Source organism: Alligator mississippiensis, chromosome 3 (assembly GCF_030867095.1).
Source record: "Alligator mississippiensis isolate rAllMis1 chromosome 3, rAllMis1, whole genome shotgun sequence".
NCBI lineage: Eukaryota > Metazoa > Chordata > Crocodylia > Alligatoridae > Alligator > Alligator mississippiensis.
In genome coordinates this window covers 73,137,567-73,155,739 of record NC_081826.1, presented here as the reverse complement: position 1 = coordinate 73,155,739, position 18,173 = coordinate 73,137,567, and the positions used below count along the sequence as shown (strand labels likewise).

The following is an 18,173-nucleotide window of genomic DNA, read 5'->3' as shown; positions in this document are numbered from 1 at the left end:
TATCACAAGAAATTCGTATTTGATATTCAACTATCAATTAGCCATTATTTTAACTAGTCTGGATCATTCTTTTTAGTAAAGGATACATAAGTAGGATGCATCAATATTAATTCTACATAGGCATGACTTGTAAAATTTGTGCATGCTGCACTGAGAGCATGTATTTATCATCTCATTCCACTGAGAGTGATGCTACTGCAACATTGTAAAACCAGAAAAGTTTGATTAACCCCCAGCATACCTAAACATAATTTTAGGAAATGGCAGTACCACCCCATTTCCAATGTATCCTATATCACCTTTACTTAAATTGCACAATAATATTATATTGCTTCTCAGAAAGGCAGCAAGCCTCTTTGAAAGGGTAACCATACATCCTGTTTCACTGGGATAGTCCTGTTTTAAATACCTATCCTGTGCATCCTGACAGTTTAGTTGAATTAACACGTTTGTCCCATTTTCAGGACGTGGCCCAGGACATATGTTTATAGCAGGACTGTCCCAGCAAAAATGGAACCGTTTCACACAGCCCTCTTCCCATCTCTGGCATGCTCAGCTGAGACCAGAGTTTGAAACATACTGAAGAGCTAGAGAGGAAAGATAGAAGGGGAGTAAGTGTCCCATTTTGATACTCAGAAACATGGTCACCCTATCTTTGAAGAGCTTTTTAAGGTCCATAAACTTTTTAGCTTCAGAAAACCTAAAATTAAGATTGTTAATGTGTCTATTATAAAAATGTTTTGAATAAGTACTCCAATTTTAGTTTACTCTTAATTTGAAAATTTCATAAAAGGAAACTTCACGTCAGACACTCTCTAGTGAGGAGTTGCCTTGGAAGATGACATATAAGTTTCATCAAATATCTTCTCTATCATTTTCCTTAAATAGTGAACAGTAGGATGTCCTTTGTTATGGCAATAATTTGCAACTGGGTGCTGGAAAGTAATGGATCATCTTATTAATAAATTCAGTAGTGCCATTTGCCCCAGTATTCATGGATACAACCTTTAGAGAACATACAACATCTGACTCTGTAGTTTTATTGAAAACGCTAATTCTCTGTTAGGCATGTTGAAAATTGCATAACTAAAATAATGCTTTTCCCAAGGAAGAGAAAAGCCTGGAGAAAGCTATGCAAATAGCAAAGTGAGCCATATCATTTCTGCTATTGTAAAATAAGGACACTAGGTAGCAAATTTGTTCTTCCTGCACATTGTAATTAGTTTACATGTCTAGGGGAAAAAAGAAATTAAAATGAAACAAAAGGATGAACATTAGGAAAGAGGATGAGAACTTAGTGATTTTTTTCCCTTTTCAGTAACTGCAAATCATAATTTCTTTGTAAAATGGAGACCTCCTTGCTCCCTCAAAAAATAAAAAAACGGACCCTGCATATTTTCCAGGACAGCTGGCGTGATTTGCTATTACACTATTCATGAAAGCTGGCTTTCTACAGGCTGATATAGCACTTATCTGAAAGAACTCTTCCAAAACACTGATTGTTTCAAGTTTATTTTAAGTGATAAAAACTGAAAGAGATTTACAGTTTTCTACTACAGAAATCAATTCAACAAAACTTAAGTTTTATAAATAAATAAGGAAACTAAGTAATAACATCTTCATTTTCATATTAAATATCCAATTATGCACTTTGACGTAAAGGAAAGCTAACTGTTAAATGATTGTTTATAAAACATAAGAGGCTTAAACATATGGCTTTATTAATATCCTATACAATACATTCTTAAATTATATCCATTGTGTGTGAAATGGCACCTCTGGATGAAGAGGCATTCTATCAGTTGTAATGAAGTGTATTTACTTCATTAGAGAATACATTAGCTGCTTTAATGCCAGTCAGTGTTCAGTACTTTTTAGCAACTTTTACTGCATTGTAATTACGTAACATAAAAGGCTAAAAGCTAAATCTGACAGGCCCCAAAAAGCCAAAGTTCCCAGTAATGGCTGCAAGATTTGACCTATGATGTAAAACTCAATTTGTTTTTATTAACAAGTAGATAACATGTTCAGGTGGTAGTCTAAGACTTTTGATTGCACAAAAGTCAAACTTAGGTACATTTCTAAAATTAAGTCACAAACACGGAAATCACATACTTAGCTCTCTTTACTAGTTGGGGAAAACTACAGATATTTAGATTATACTCTTGGATTTCAACAACTGAACAGTATTTGTAGTAGTCATCTCCATGTGGATGAGAAGAATGAAAAAAAATCAAATGAACAAACACATTCTAGAAACTGGTATTACTAATTTTGCAAGTGAGAAATTAATGGTTTTGACATCTACAATCCTATAGGTCTAAAACATTGAGAATTGGCAGTCCAGGCTCATTTTCAGCCCAGGGTACATGCCATCTCCAGTAGAGGTCCCATAGCAAAGTATGTCAGTCAATGGAGGCAACTGTGGCAGCTAAAGCATCCTCAGTCTGACCCCGACCCCAGCACCTATAAAGAGCCAAAGCTCAAGAGACATGCTGTGTTAACTAGGAAAGATATAGGAAACCTGCAATAATCAGCACTGCTGCCGATCCTTAGCTGCAACTTCCAGTTCTCCCTAGCAAAGAACTGGAAAAAGATTTCTTCTTCAGGAGCAGAGGACCAGAGTAGTGCAAAGTGCAGTAGTTTACATTTACTTGCATCTGCTTTAGTCACTACAGCCCCTTAGGGCTAAAAGAAGCATTAACAAGCAGCAGCAAAGCAGCACAGTATACAGATAAATCTTGTTACATTTGACTATATATTTAGATAAAATTAGAGCACAAAATACATGCAATAAATTTAATACTTTTTTAGTACAACATTCAAGACAAAAAGACTTGGTTACTAGAAACAGGCAACCCAGGGCATATGCCAGCTTGAACAAGAGTAATAGACTGCAGTGTATCAATGTTGGAAAAATGTGATTAATAGAGGGAGGAATAGTCTCACTTTAAAATGTTTGCTCATTTGAAGGAGGAAAATTATAGTATATTAATGATATTAAGACACTCAACTGAAAACAATGCAGAAAGGAGTACAGGAAAGGACCTACAGATTAGAAACATGCATAGACACTCCTGGGGATGTATTTCAGACATGAATGGAAAAAAGAAAGAAAGAAGTAGAGAACATACTGGTAAGCAAGTATGCAATGTGAGATGACGGCAAAAGGAGCCAAGGTAATTTCTGAATTCGCACTCTGAACTAGAAAGCAATGACACTTTCTCAATACAGCTTTGGTGTGACTATAATTAGAATACTGTACTTCCATCTGGACATAAATAAGACTCTTCAGTTTGTTTTTCTGCTAAGGAAGTAACTAGAATCAAAGGAATTATTTCTGATTTCGTATCAAGATATGTACAGACTGGCTACAGAAGGGACATAAAGACTAAATATCTGAAGTGTGCCACTCCAGTTAGAAAACTGCCCTATATAGCTTGGGACATGGATATATTAATAAGGAAGAGAAACAGCTTGTTAACAGTGAGATGCATTAGACATGAGAAAATATTTTAACTGTAGATACCAAGATAAATCTACACTACAGAATTCTGCTGGCATAACTATGTCAAGTTGGATGTGCAAAGGTGTGATCCTGAGTGACAACTATGGCAAATGTTCCTTAACATAGATATTATATCAGAGAGCAAGCATAGTTTGTTTCCTTTGAAAAGTGCTCTGCTCTACAGGTACAAAGCACAGCATCACTGGTATAGCACACAGGTGTTTTGCAGGTACAACATACTGGTATTCTCATACAGTGCTCCTAGTACAGACTCAGCACAGCCTGAGAACTTGATTGAATAATTTTCATAAAGTAAAATAAGATGGAACCTGGCAACAGTAGGAAAATGGAATAAATGGCCCAAAAGGTCTCTCATCTAGTTTCTGATCAAGTGTTTTGAAATGGCGTCCCACTAATCTAGTGCTGAACTTACATCAGCAGTTCCACAATTCTGCAAATGTTAAATTTCCATGAGATAAAAAATACCTTTCACACTAGAGGTATATATCAAGACATGTTTTTATATATTCTAGGAATATTCTAGGGGACTGGAGAATGGTATTCAATATGTTAAGTCATGCATTTTCTTTAGAAATGAAGGCTGAAGACCCATATGCGTATACAATTCAGGAAAGAGTTGCCTGTTTCTCGCTACAGTCTAAATTATTCCAATTCTATACTATATGTATACTATATCACTTAGGAGGTAAAATTAGTTAATGCCAATGTCACAGATGATTCTATTAAAAATACACACAGTGTGTGCAAGTGCATTGTTTCCCAGTTCACTATTCTAAGCCAAAGTTTAGAATTACTTGCAATTACTAATACAAAAATACAGCATCACTTAAACATAAATTTGGTAAAGTACACAAAACAGAACCATGAGACCTGAAGTGTGGGAGAAATATGTAACGCAAAAATATATTTTTGTTGTGTGTCAGTTTTCAAGGTCAATGTACAAAAATTAACCTCAGCCAACCCCAAAGAATGACAGTAAATGTGTGTCTGGGAAAAAAAAAAAAAAATCACCGAGCCCCCTTACTTTCCCCACAATGACAACTTGCAGATGGATGTTAGAGAGGGGGAATTTTTTCCTATTCTGTTATCAGATATTATTTTTAAGAATAAAACCTAGGTTGGATTAGTGCATCTACTCCTGCCACTCTCAAAGGATACAGTGCTAAATGGACCATCTGTCTGACCCAATATGGCACTTATGTACTTATGGTTTAAATACAGAACATAATACTTGAAGTTACTAATTCATATTTATTTGTATATAACTCCTTTCACATGCAGTAAATGTTTAAATCATTAACATCTAAAGCTTTATACTCAGTAATATTTATTCCCCCATCATACCCCTATTGTGTTTTACATGTTGCATATTTTGTGATTCAGATACATAAACAGAGTATCCTAATATATTTTCATGTATCAGAATTTCTTACTATTTCAGTATGTATCAGGAATAAATCATGTTCCAAATATAACAAACAGGGCAGGTGTAAATTGTTCATTTAACCAAAATGGGTTTTTAAGTAGCCATATAAATACTTTAAAAATTATACAATCAAAAAGCAGCTCCGTCTTAAAATAGCATAGTCAGGTACTTCCTAACATGTTACGTAGCTGCCTCATTTTCTGTAGTCCCACCAATGAATGATTAAAACTCAAAAGATTGCCATTTCTTGTAAGCATATACTATTTAGTCCTTGTAGGTACACATTTGCAATACGGTAGTAACACAGCAGGTATAGAAATAATGCTTTCAGATTGGGCACATGAAAAATATTAAACACAACCACAGCTGATGCTGGTGTATTATACAGAAGGCCTCTTAAATCATGTCAATCGACTGGAGGTAGGTGTTTGTCTATGAACTGCTTTACATCCATCATCTCCTGTTCAAGGATAAAAGTACATGTTAGAGTTCAGTGTTCAATTACGGCATTTGCAGCAGTTAGCTCTCAATAAATTCTTAGGATTTCATCACTTCAATTACTATGACCTATTTTTTTTTTTAATCACTCTAGAATTTCAACCAACTCTAATCAAAACAGGTCTTAGATAAAAATCAGCCAAAGTCACTCTTTGAATTACTATCCTGTGTGCTTTATTAAGGGGATTCTGAAACAAAAAATCATCTTCAGAAAAAAAGTAGGCATCACCACTGTGGCATAGTTAAGTAACCTGAAGAACCTTATTAATTCATGCTAACAAAGATACAATGGGAATAAATGAAAGTCTACATCCTTAAGTACTACTCTAGTTGATGATATGCAATTCATTGATCTGTGGAAAGCAGGACACTTGCTGTAAATGTGGTCCTGGACATATGGATATCTGCCTGAAAAAGCCTCTCCTGCTGAAAAACAGGGCACCTTGTCACCATGTGGCACCACCAAAACTTTCACTGTCTGGGTGAAAATAAATTAGTAAAGGCCTGAACTGGCTTGCTACAAAGCCTTCCCTCTAATTTATTTTTAGTTAAAGCCCTTGTACTTACTACCCTGAATTCCTTCTTTTCCTCTTTTATTCACAAAGCAAGTTCTTTCCAGAATAGCTAGTTGTTGTGTTACTTTGTCAGAATTCTGGACTACATTAGCTCATGAAAACAATGTAAACAAGTATCCTGCAGTTATGCAGAAAAGAACAACTGCTGAGCTATACAGAAGAGAAGATGGAAAGGAAAAAGGCCAGTAATGATTTCAAAACCTGACATGAAAGAACAATTAATTTCATCTTCTGTACCTGTCATGTCTCCTATTAAAAAGGAGGACTGAAAAATTATGACTAGCTAGTGCCACAAGTATGATTGTAGAAGGCAGCTCATGTTAGCAAGTAGCCAGGCTTGACCTCAACATTTGTTTGGCTCAAGGGACAATTAAATGAAGTATTAGCACCACATTATAAACAGTCACATAAAGTAATAGTTCCATTTGAACAAGAGCACTGAGGCTGACCTTTTCTGCTTTAAAGAAAGTTTAAAGAGGTTTCTCTAAAATCTGTTTTAATTTAGAAAGTTACCTCAATGCATGAACTATGCATCATGCCTGAGTAAGTCTTGAAGGTTAAATTGGCTGGATTTATCATACTTTTTAGCTTCTCAACAGTGAGAGAACCAATCAGTAGAGGAACCAGAGGGTCACAGTCCCCATGGCACTGAAGAACAGGAATCTCTTTGTTGACACCACTGATAGTGCCCTGGCAAAAAGAAAAAAAAGCACGTTACAAAGGGTGGGTTTTGGCACTGCCCTGCAGCACAGACAGAGACTGGGGTATATTTAGTGCTTTCAAATATATATATATATATATATATATATATATATATATATATATATATATACACACACACACACACACATACACACACACACACACACACAAAAGCACTTATACAATAAGGAATAATTTTTATTAAATTTAAAAAAAGCAATAGTTGTATTTAAAAAAAACCTAAAGTATTTAAAATGCTAGTTTTAAAATATTTGATTACATAATTCTTTGTAAAGTGTAATTTCTATACAAGTAACCTTTTTAACATTTTATAGAACTCAACTGGAAGAAAAGTAAAGAATAAAACCAGGACTTTTTGGGAAAGAACTGTTTTACCACAGGTTTATCTTTAAGACTTGTTTTAGGATGTTACTGGAAATGCCACAAACATTTTTCAGGTATCTAGCTACTAATGATTAATTCCTTGTTTTCCTCCAGTATCCATCTTAATACACTCAAGGGTAAATTTTCAGGATTTCTGAGCATTTATTGCCACTGAAGTTAATGGCAACTGATGCTGTTGTGACACGGTAATATGATCTTCAGAAATGAGCACTATTGAGAGTCATTAGCCTTAAACAGAGGAGACATTTATCTCTCTTTCATAGGGGTTTGAGAGGATTAGTATCAAAACATGGTACAAAGCTTTTATCACAAAACTTTATAAACTTATGTTAAGTATTCTAAACAACAGGCTGCAGTGTGTTTCTGCTGGACCTTCAATTGAAGCACCTAAATTAATGTACAATCTGGCAAACTCTGGATTGAATGTGCCCCTACCATAATGTTGTTATAATACTTCATCATATATCAGAATAAAGAAGATGAATTAAAGTTTGTGATGCACTCACACTAATGATGAGTAACTGGATGTTCAACACTTTGGAGAAATACCTAGCCATTGGACCATAAAGTGATCAAGCCCACAGTTCCCCATCTTAGCCATGAGGAAGGACATCATGGGGAACTAGGTCAAAGGCTTTCTTGAAATCCAGATATATGACATCCCTGTCATCTCCCTTGCCCAGGGCTCATGTCACCTGGTCATAGAAGGAAATGAGGTTGATCAGGCAAGACCTGCCAGTCACAAAGCTGTTGGCTGGCCTCCAGAAGCTTGCTTCTGTTAGTCTGGTGTTGATGGATCCCTTGACAATTTTCTCTACAATTTTTCCATGGATGGACATCAGACTGATTGGTCTATAATTCCACGGGTCATCCCTCCTCCCTTTCTTGAAGATAGGGACCATGTTGGCCCTTTTACAGTCTTCCAGGACCTTGCCCGAGCACCACGAATTTCTGAATATCTTTGCTCCTTCAAGACTCTCAGGTGCATTCTGTCAGGGCCCTCTGTCAGGGCCCACGGACTTGCGAATGTCTATATTCTCAAGGTGTTCCTTCATCTGACCCACATCAATGCTGGGCCCACCACCTACTCCCAGGCTGGTTCATGTCCTTTCTGACAGTGTGATCCCCTTGGTAAGGTGAAAAACTGATGTGAAAAAAATCATTTAGGAGATTGGCCTTTTCTTGGGCGTTGGATGTCAGCTGCCCAGTCTGATCCCGCAGGGGCCCAATGCTATCTTTATTCTTTTTCAACTTCCCACATATCTGAAGAAGGACTTTTTGTTGTCCTTGATCCCCGAAGCTAGCCCAAGTTCGGTTTGTGCCTTGGCTTTTCTGGACCGCTCCCTACAGATATGGGCAAGTGCTAAGTAGCCCTATTTGGTGATGCTTCTTATTTTCCAACTGGAGTAGGCTTCTCTTTTGAGTTTAATAAGGTCCAACAGTTCCTTGCCCATTGATTACATTCCATGCGAGATGGAATGGCTTTCCCCTGTGCCTCAAGGATTATGTTGAGTGATGACCATTCCTCATGTACTCCCTTATCTAGGGGGATATGGCCCCTAATTGCCTGATTTACCAAATCTGTGAGTTTGCAAAAGTCAACCTTCTCAAAGTTAAGGATTTCGGTTTTACTGAGGGATTTGCCTGCTCTTCGGTGAACTGAGGTGACCAAATCATGGTCACGGTCACCAAGTTTCCCCTCGATCCTCAGATTGCTCACCAGGTTCATATGATTCCAGATAACAGGGCATAGAAGGCATTGGTCTATGGAACCAATGTCATGAAGGGCAAAACAAAACATATTCAGATATATGTTAAGTGGCCTTACCCAAGTCAAGTTACATTAGATAAGCAGAACAAATACCTGTGGAAAAGTAGTTCGTAATGGAAGCCAACAGCTGAGCGCCAAGACCCCTGCCAATTTTTGATGTGTTGTAAGAGCCGTATACAAAGATAAAGCACCTCCCTAAGGAAAATAGATAAAATAACTACTATTTTGAAGTTAAAATACGAGATGCAGTTACTTAAATGATATATAGTAAAAATATGTATAGTGTGTATAAACTCATTTTTTCACTTAGTAGATCTTCAGCACATGAAGAAAATTATGAGCTTTTGGTGGCAAATAGAAACTGATGGCCTGAACATTTTCAGAAGCAGATAGAATCATCAGCTCCTTCACCTAAAAGATCAAGGTTGTCTAATGCCAAGGAAGCAACTTAAATTTCCCTGGAAAATATACCAACATTTCTTCCAAACTATTATCTTACCTGAGAAAATCCTCCCACTATTATTCTGTTTGAAGGAATTCCATTTTTCACTTCTTGATCTATCAGTGCTTTAACTGGAATGTAAATAACATCTAGTAATTAATATGCACGCAAATCTAAGGACTTCAGAAGACAGAAATTATGGAAAAGGTGTAGGAATAAGAAATGTAATGCAATAGGTGGCAGGATGTTTTACAAGATACAAGCATAAAAATACAGGAATTCATGAGCTGAGAAACAAAAAGTCAGACAGGCAATTGCTTGGAACAGTGAAAATGCTCATGTCCTTAGAAAGGAGTATAAAGGGCTACAGATGTGCTAATCTATAAGGAAATATGAGATAAATGGTACCAGTCTGGCATACAGGACATCATCCCTGGGAAATCTAAAGCAGGTGGGCAAAGCAAGTTTTATTGGAGTGTGGAAACAGAAAGACAAATATGGATGAAGTTTCCAGTTAGTATATCATGAGAATTTAGGAGTACAATATGGAAAAAGAGAAAGAACAAGAGCTCTTTGCTAGTATGGGTTGGTCTGCTGGAGCCAGCCAGCTAAAATCTCCCTCTAGCCCAGCTGTAAGTACTTTGATCACATGCTTGTAAAGTAACTACTGTGAGGGTGCAGTCATTACTAAGTATTGTAATGCTGCTATCTAATGTATAGTTAGTATTCTTTTATGGTATTTTAGAGCATTGGTTTAAATAACTGCACAACTGCTACTGGTCTTTGGCTTTAGAAGGCATTTTAACTGAATTACTGACTGGGTTATCAGAATTCCAACACAAGGAGTATGGTTGTTCTCTCCAGTGTCAAGGGAAACTGTGCTTCCACCAAAGCCTCTGTACTAAAAGTTCAGGCCACAAACATCAGCTTTTCTCTCAGAGTGGTTGTTGTTGGATCAAGTCTCACAATAGTCCTAATTCCAGGGTGCCATCTTCTGCTTACCGAGTGGCATAAAGAGATGTTTCTGTCACTTCATTGGGCTTTGCTACGTAGAACAGGGCTGTCCAACTAGTGGCTCAAGGGCTGCAAGCAACCTGTAAGGTCTGTCAGCACAGCTGCCAGAACTGCTGTGTCAGCGCAGCTCCAGAATACAGAACATGAACACCACCTCTACCCACCCCTTCATCTCTTTGCCCACCACTGAATTTGAGGTCTTTAGTCACCGGTGTAGACTCAAATCAGCAACCAGAAAGGGGTGAGTAGTAACAGTGCTCACCTCCTGGGCTGCATCCAGACGAGTGCAGATGTTTTGTTCCCTGGTGACAAGTAGCAGCGGCACACCTGTGTTGCTGTTACTTGTCCCTGGGGAACGCTTATGCCACACGCACTGATGTGCGGAAGGTTATCCTGAGTGGAGTAGGGGAGGCTGGGGCCAGCAACTATGCTGTTCCCAGGAGCCTTACCTGGGGTCCTGGGAAACTGCAGTGCTCCTGCAGCTGGGAGTCTGGCCAGCAGATAGCTTTGGCCATCCAGGCTCCAGTTTTGGGCAGCAAGCACTGTTGCCACATGCACTGTCCCACTTTTTTTGACCCCAGGATCAAAAATCCCCCCCAGCACTGCAAGGGAGCAGTGCAGGAAACACCTGAATGTGTGATACCACAGACAGGTCTGCAGTGCCAGATACCTCACAGCTGCATTCATTTTGTAGGCATGCCAATGGAATGGCTCCAGCAGTTGCGCAGACAAGCCGCTTGCCTGAAGTCGGTCATCTAGCCTACATTAAGTCCTGCAGTCCAGATCTAGTCCACAGGGCCAAGTAAATTGGACAACCCTGATCTACAAAATTCTTAAAACTCAGTGGCTTTCAGACATACATGTCACATGCACAAGTACAAAAAGACCTTTTCAATGAAATTTTCTGGCAGTTTGTGCAGTTAAATTTATTAAATTACCCAATTAGTTGGATACATTTAGAGTTGTGACTGTGTAAATGATCAGTGTTGCTTATCCAAGTAAAAGACCAAGATTACAGATACAGCTGGGAATGAAGGAACTATTTCAGATGTGTAGCACTGGTAACCCTTCTCTTTTAAAATCTTAAGAAGAAAATACATTCAACATATCCCCCAAAATACCATTCTCTGTTGCCTGCTTGATACCAGGTTCATCTTCTGGTGCATCTGGAGAGAGTCCAAAAATATCAAACCTTAAGGCAAAATAGAGATTACTCATTAGGAAACTAAGATCTCTATATGTTGGCATAATCACACCAAGAATAAGTAGTTAAGATTTAATAATACACTGTTTTATCACACTTTAATATTCTGCAATCTCAAATAACTTATCTTTTGGCAGAGGACAATTCCTTAATCAGCAATGTGGGCTCACTTCAGTTGGCACCATTAACAGTAGCTAAGAAAAACATAGTTTACACTGACAGTCAGCAACATAAATGTGACTGTAAATGTGGATTAACAAAACTAGACTTCTCATACAACTCTACTTTAAAAGATTCTCTTCTAAATTTATGACAGTAAGCTAACTCAGTTCAAATACTTGAAATACTGAATGTTAAATTAAAAGATTTGGGGCAATATTCTGGACCAACAAATAATAGGCATTATGCTTTGAAATGAAATACTCTTTCAGGTACTCTACAAAATGCTGAGGGGAAGCAGGCATGGGAGAAGGGAAAGAAGGAGGACTAGTTAATATATCTATGCTTGAAAACAAGGAAAAACAACCTGAGACCATCCATCCTAAAAGAAGTCTACGACTTTCTCGTAAATATCCACCTTAATGATATACAAAAAAAATAAAATCCATTTGTATTAGTAAAAAACAAATTCCTCAACGTTTCTATTAGTCTTCATTTTTACCAACAATAAAAAGGCTCTCATAGACTCAAGACTATGACATGTATTATAAAGGTAATTGCTTTTGGCGTTAAAATGCATCTTTTTCTTCTACCTAGCTGGTATGCCATTTTAGCCAATACCAAAAAACCAGATGTCATTAACAGAAACCCTTAACTGGAACATCACTAAACCTAAAAGTCTTCCACATTTGCAGTTGATTTCAGGTAGTAATTCAAGTTCAACCATCTTGAAAGTTAAGCCCAATAAACATAAACATTTAAAACTTCATAAACAATTATTTCTAATTCACATGTACTTACCAAGATGGCATAGCCATATGCATGTTTAGAGAAACTGGAATAACTGGCCTAGAGATTGAGAAAAACAGTACTGGTATAATTAAGTTTGACAGGAACAAATGTAGATAACCACTTTTTGTTTTATTGAAAAATGCTATGCTAAATTGTAAAATTAGATGTCTCACATCCCATTTTTAAAGTACAACTGGATTCAGCTATTTCACATTTTTTAAAATTGACAATAAACATTTGGGAAGACTAATTTTTTTTTATCAGAAACAGAAGAGGATGAATCAGAAAGTGTACAAACAAGTCTAAAATGAATAGAGTGTTTGTTTTTAAGTTTAGCAGTTCAGAAATAATCACAGCAGTAAACCAAAGATACAATAGGCATATTAGTTGGTGAGTTTAAGCAATTACAGATAATTTTTCAAAATTTGTTCTACTTGAGAACAGAACAAAATATAAATAGTGTAGTGTGTTCTTAAGTAACTCATATAAAAAACCTTTAAAAGTTTTTGTTTTTTTTAAATAAGCATGACCCCAGCATTCTTTCCTGCCCATGGCAGGGGGTCCAACTTGATGATCTGCTCAGGTCCCTTCCAACCCTACCAACTATGAAACTATGTATTATCTGTACTCTTTGCTTCCAGTAGATAGTAAGTTAAAATTTTTAAGAACCTGGTTCACAAAAACACTAAGTGCCCCCAAGTACCACTGCCTTTCCTTCTGACAGTCTCCCTACAAAATTAAATCTACATTAGAGGAAGAAAAAATGAAAAAGGCAAATTATGAACTTACGCATGCGGGCAAATATATTTTACGTGTGGACTTTTGATACCTGCAAATGCTTCTGCCCAGCCATGTCTGTTGGAGAAAACTATGTTAAATGGCATCTGTATGTTGGAGAAAACTATGTTAAATGGCATCTGCTTCTTCAGCTCTATTAAGTTTACTATCTAAATGCTGCTGCAGTAACAATGCTACACGAGATGAAAAGGTTCTAACACTTCTAAAAACAAGATTACGAACACTTCTAAAAACCACCCTTAGAGCAAAATGTAACAGACAGTAGTTCTTAACGAGGGTGCTGCAAAACCCCCTCAGAACTGCTGTGGCAGCAGCCAGGTAAAACTGCCCTGTGCATAACCCCTACTGCATTAGGACACTCTGATCATCAAAAAGCAGGCAAGAGGAGCTGGCTTAGGTTGCAGCCCTGCCCTTCACCTCCTTGGGAGGCCCACGGGACAGTTCCATGCACATGCCTCTGTTTCTGGGAGGCGGGAAGAGGGCAAGGGAAGTGGTGACAGAAAAGGCCCACAACCTGAGCTAACTCTTGCCTGCTTGAGGCTGCAGAAGGATGTTCCCGTACCAAAGGCCTTCCCGGGTTAGATGTGCAGCAGGTGTGGGGTAGTTTTATCTGGAGACAGTAGCACCGGGTTGAGAAGCACTGAGGTAAGTTGAGGCAGCACCAACAGTGGTTCATACCCAGGGAAGCTGTCATGATCAAAAAGAGCTCGGTAGGAGTGCCATGACTCTAAAAGGGTTGAGAAGCACTGCATTTGAACATAATTCTTTCTGTTGCATACAATACTAAACACATCTAAAAAGAAAACTAGTTCCCTTTTCCTCTATTTACCAGAATATATCTGGATATACGTTTGTATACACCTATATAAAGCATCTGCGATCTGTCAGCAATAAATCCCTGCCCATCTACCCAAATGTACATCAATTATATTTTGAAATTTTTAAAAATTTTTAAATGGATATTCTATTCTTTAGAACCATTTTACAAAATTGAAGTATGCTAAATCAAAAGGAATGAAAATAAATTTGCTTTTTGGATGTAATACATCTAGAAGCAGCAACTGTAATCAGTTCCTACCATTGGGGGTCCTCCTCTCCCCTACCCTGGGGGTCTTCAAGAGGAGGTTAGATAGACATCTAGCTGGGGTCATCTAGACCCAGCACTCTTTCCTGCTTATGCAGGGGGTCGGACTCAATGATCTATTGAGGTCCCTTCCGACCCTAACATCTATGAATCTATGAATTGTTTCTATACACCTACAGATGTACAGTTGGTGATCTTCAGGGATCTGTGTTTTCCGTTTGCCATAGAAAAACATGGATTTTCTCATTTTAAGGAGAAAAGTGCAGATTTTCACCTTTAAAGGAGAAAAACATGGGGAATGGCCCATTTTCCCTTGCAGGCTGGAAGAGTTCCAGCCTGCAAGGGGTTGGGGGAAGCAGGAGGAGGGCAATCAGGCAGCCCTCCTGCAGCTAAGTCGGGGGGAGGGAGAGAATTGAGGCCTCCATAATGAAGAGAAGAGAGGGAGGGAGGGAGTTGGGGAGGACTGGGGCTGCTGCCCAGCTGGGGTGGTGCGTGGGGGCCAGACCCAGAATGCACAGCCACAGGGCCCAGGCAGGGAGCGGGACAGAGCCGTGAGTGGCTCATCCTGCGGGCAGCAAAGGAGCTGGCTCCCCGCCACTGCGTACACTTCCATGAGGAGGGCATGGGGGCCACATGCTCCCCAGATTGGTGCACGGGGTAGGGGTGGGTGTGTGCTGCCCACTGTGGGCTTGGGGCTCCCTGCCTTGCTGCCCTCCCCCTGGGGCCTCTGCAGCCCAGCAGGCAGGACTGGTACAGCAGGGCAGGGTGACGAGGCTCAGTGCCGCCTCCGGGAGCCCTGAGCCACCATGGCGAGGTGTCCCCTGCCTGCCCAGCAGCAGCAGAGGCACAGCAGCATTGAAGTTGTTTCCCCTGCTGCTGTTGGGCAGAGATGGGGCACCTAGCCATGGCGGCACAAGGCTCCCAGTGGCAGCACCGAGCTTTCCCGCCCCACTCTTCCCTGTGAGTAGGGAGGGGCTGTGGGTGGGTAGTGAGGGACATTGACAGGGCTGGGGGTGTTGTGGGTGGGGAGTGAAGGGCACCAGCAGGGGTGGTGGGCCATGGCTGGAACTCTGCCAACCTGCAGGGAGCTCATTGCAAAATCCACGGGTTTCTCTGGTAAAACAAGAAACCCGCATTTGCCTCTGGTAAAAGCTAAAATCTGCGGTTTACTCCATTTTTCCATGGGAAACAGAAAACCTGGATCCCTGATAATAACATACTAACTGTTCTGACTTCACCAAGACTATTTATATAAATAAGGAATTTAGGTCTGGCACCAATATGTTATCGCAGAAAGTCTTACTCATCTGACACTTGGACTATTTGAGCTGCTCACAAACTACTTTGAGGAACTGAGTATTTGGTACAAGGTTATAGCACAGAATCAAGTCTCCTCTGTTCATTCCATTTGAGCAAACTCTATACTAAAGGTATTTACTTAAACTATAGTTACAGCCTTCTCCTAAGATTATATCAGTATAGGGCCTATTATTTTGGAAATTACTACTTGTAACAAGCCAAAACATTCTGTCTGGGAAGAACTAATTAAATAAGGCTTAATCCAAACTCAACTACGAAGCTGAGCTAGAAACTTATGTACTGAGCTCTTTAAAGCAATCTTACTTATTACTTCTTTTCATCAGGGGACAAATACATAATAAGCTGGTCTCAACAGTCTGAATTCATTAAAACAAAAAACTCTCTGGAAAAGTGCCAGTAAAACTCTAGAAGTATGAACAGATGCTGCATCTGTTGCAAAACAAATGTTTTTGTCCTGTGACAAAATAAAAGCATACATACATCCCCCCAACCCATGACAAAACCAGTTAAAAGCACACCAGGAAGAAGGTGGATACCACCTCACATGTGACAGACACAATATTAGAAGTGGTGAGGGACTCTAAGGACTACATCATAGCTGCACTGACCCTTGCAAACAGAGAGAAATGTGGAAGCTCTCTGGGTATCTCTTAGTGTTCTGGACAAGCACTGCCAACAGGCTTCTAGCCTGCCATGGCTTCCAGTTCCCACTGCCCACACCCATATCCATTCCACAATCCCAGGTTATGCAGTGGGGCTGTGGCCAAGCGGGGCGGGAAGCCCCAGCAGCTGTTGGCCATGCTACAGTTCAGGGCAGTGCCTCACAGCTGTTGTCAGAAGCATCAGCCACCACCACCACAAAGAGAAGAGCTCCACCCCCCCAGCAGAGCAGTCAGGTAAAAGCCAGCAACCAGTGGCTGTAAAGAAACAACAAAAATTGTGATCATTCATGTTTTACAACATATACCCTGAATGATCTTAAAGAAATCTCAGATATACTTCAATAAACTGTTATACCTACCCAGTATCACCCAATCCATGAAGAAATATGACCTAAAATTTTAAAAGAGAAAGAACTTAGGAGTTGTCTGATATCCGTTAAAAAGACATGAAGGAAAATAAATTGTTATGACACATTAGAAAGCCACAGGCTGCAGAGTCTATGCCAGGGGTGTTAAACCTCTGGCCTGTGGGCTGGATCTAGACAGAGCCATGTTGCCCTTGGTGGCAGGGGAGCAATAGCAGTGTTAACACTGTTAATTGCTCTCAGAGCTGGGGCAATTAATGCTGCGCCACTCTCCTGCCACCATATATTCAGCTCTGCAGGGAGTCCAGCCAGCTGGACTACATGGCCTGGCAAGCCCCAGTGCACCAGCACACAGTCATACCACAGCCTAATCTAGCACATGGCCTTTCACTGGACCCCAAATGCAGACTGATGCAGTGTTCAGCCTTCACACTGGATCTGGCCCATGGACAGGCCCCAGCTACCAAGCCTGGACCCGTGGTTCTCAACCTTTTCTGACTTTGGTGCCCTTTGGAAAATACCAGCTCGTCGTTTCCCCCCGAGAGCAGAAAAATCGCAGAGCCACGCACGAGGGCAAAGGGCTTGGAAGACCTGACGGGGCAGAACGGTTCGGGCACTACCGACTCCTGCTCCGATGCGCTGGGCTCGGTCTTGTGAACGCGTGCACGGCCCAGGGCCAGACAGCTCACACACAGGGCAGGGATCCTATAACAAGCAGTCTGTTTGAAACCAGACAAAAAGGTTCTTCCTTCTCACTCCTGTTTTCCCCGCTACAAAAATAACCGAGCCCTCCGGAAGTGGCGGGCTGCGGATCCCTGTTCCAGTTCTCCACGCTTCATCTAAGGGGCAACGTGTCTCAACCCATGGGCCGTGACCCAAAACTGGGTCGCAAAAATATATGAAAGGGTCGTGAAGAAGCCAGGAGCGAGGGAGAGAGGGAAGGGCGGGTGGGCCGGAGCGGCCCCGAGCCGGGGAACAAGGTGGCCCGGGGTCTCCTGTACGTCGTGTCTCCCCCACCCCGCCCGGAACGGCTGAGGGGCGGTTGGGTGGCGAGGGGGAACCCAGCCCCGCCCCGCCCGCCAGCCGGGGGGCCCCGCGGCCACCGGCCCCGGCCACTCACTGCAGCAGTGGCCTTCCGCGCGGCGGGGACGACAGCGGGCAGCGGCACCGACATGTTGTTGCCGCACATGCACGGCGCTGCGGGGGGCGGGGCCCGAGGGAGGGGGGGCGGGGCCGCGCGGAGGCTAGAAAGAGCGCGGGGGCGGATGCATCGCCCGCGCAGAGCGGGGCCCCCCGTCGCTTCGCGCGTCACCGCTCTGCACGCCTATTGGCTGTCCCAGGGGGCTCCTCCAACCTGACTGAACACCGCTTCTGTCAATCGGTTTCCTGCTCTTGTTAAGGAGAGGGAAGGGTCTGCGCATGCGTGG

General features: G+C 40.9%; 1 protein-coding gene across 2 annotated transcripts; it reads right to left on the bottom strand.

The window, feature by feature from the left end:
• Positions 1-1,696: 1,696 nt before the first annotated feature.
• Positions 1,697-17,971, bottom strand: LYPLA1 (lysophospholipase 1). Of its 2 annotated transcripts, XM_006259940.4 has the most exons (9): positions 17,867-17,971; positions 16,741-16,772; positions 13,307-13,372; positions 12,527-12,574; positions 11,484-11,554; positions 9,406-9,479; positions 9,000-9,101; positions 6,542-6,718; positions 1,697-5,415 (listed from the first exon to the last, which is right to left on the bottom strand). In XM_006259940.4, the coding sequence occupies exons 1-9, from the start codon at positions 17,933-17,935 to the stop codon at positions 5,362-5,364; spliced, it is 693 nt and encodes a 230-aa protein (XP_006260002.1). In that variant the 5' UTR covers positions 17,936-17,971; the 3' UTR covers positions 1,697-5,361. The 2 variants fall into 2 exon arrangements, with proteins under 2 accessions (XP_006260002.1, XP_059580078.1); XM_059724095.1 differs by lacking the exon at positions 13,307-13,372 and having other exon boundaries at positions 17,867-17,970.
• Positions 17,972-18,173: the final 202 nt, after the last annotated feature.

Excerpts from the sequence above, each read along its gene's own strand:
- LYPLA1 (XM_006259940.4), bottom strand. The coding sequence starts at position 17,935 with ATGTGCGGCAACAACATGTCGGTGCCGCTGCCCGCTGTCGTCCCCGCC. Across the intron at positions 13,373-16,740 it reads CATGGATTGGGTGATACTGG|ACATGGCTGGGCAGAAGCAT; the intron begins GTAGGTATAACA and ends TTTCTCCAACAG. Across the intron at positions 9,102-9,405 it reads TAGTGGGAGGATTTTCTCAG|GGAGGTGCTTTATCTTTGTA; the intron begins GTAAGATAATAG and ends TATTTTCCTTAG.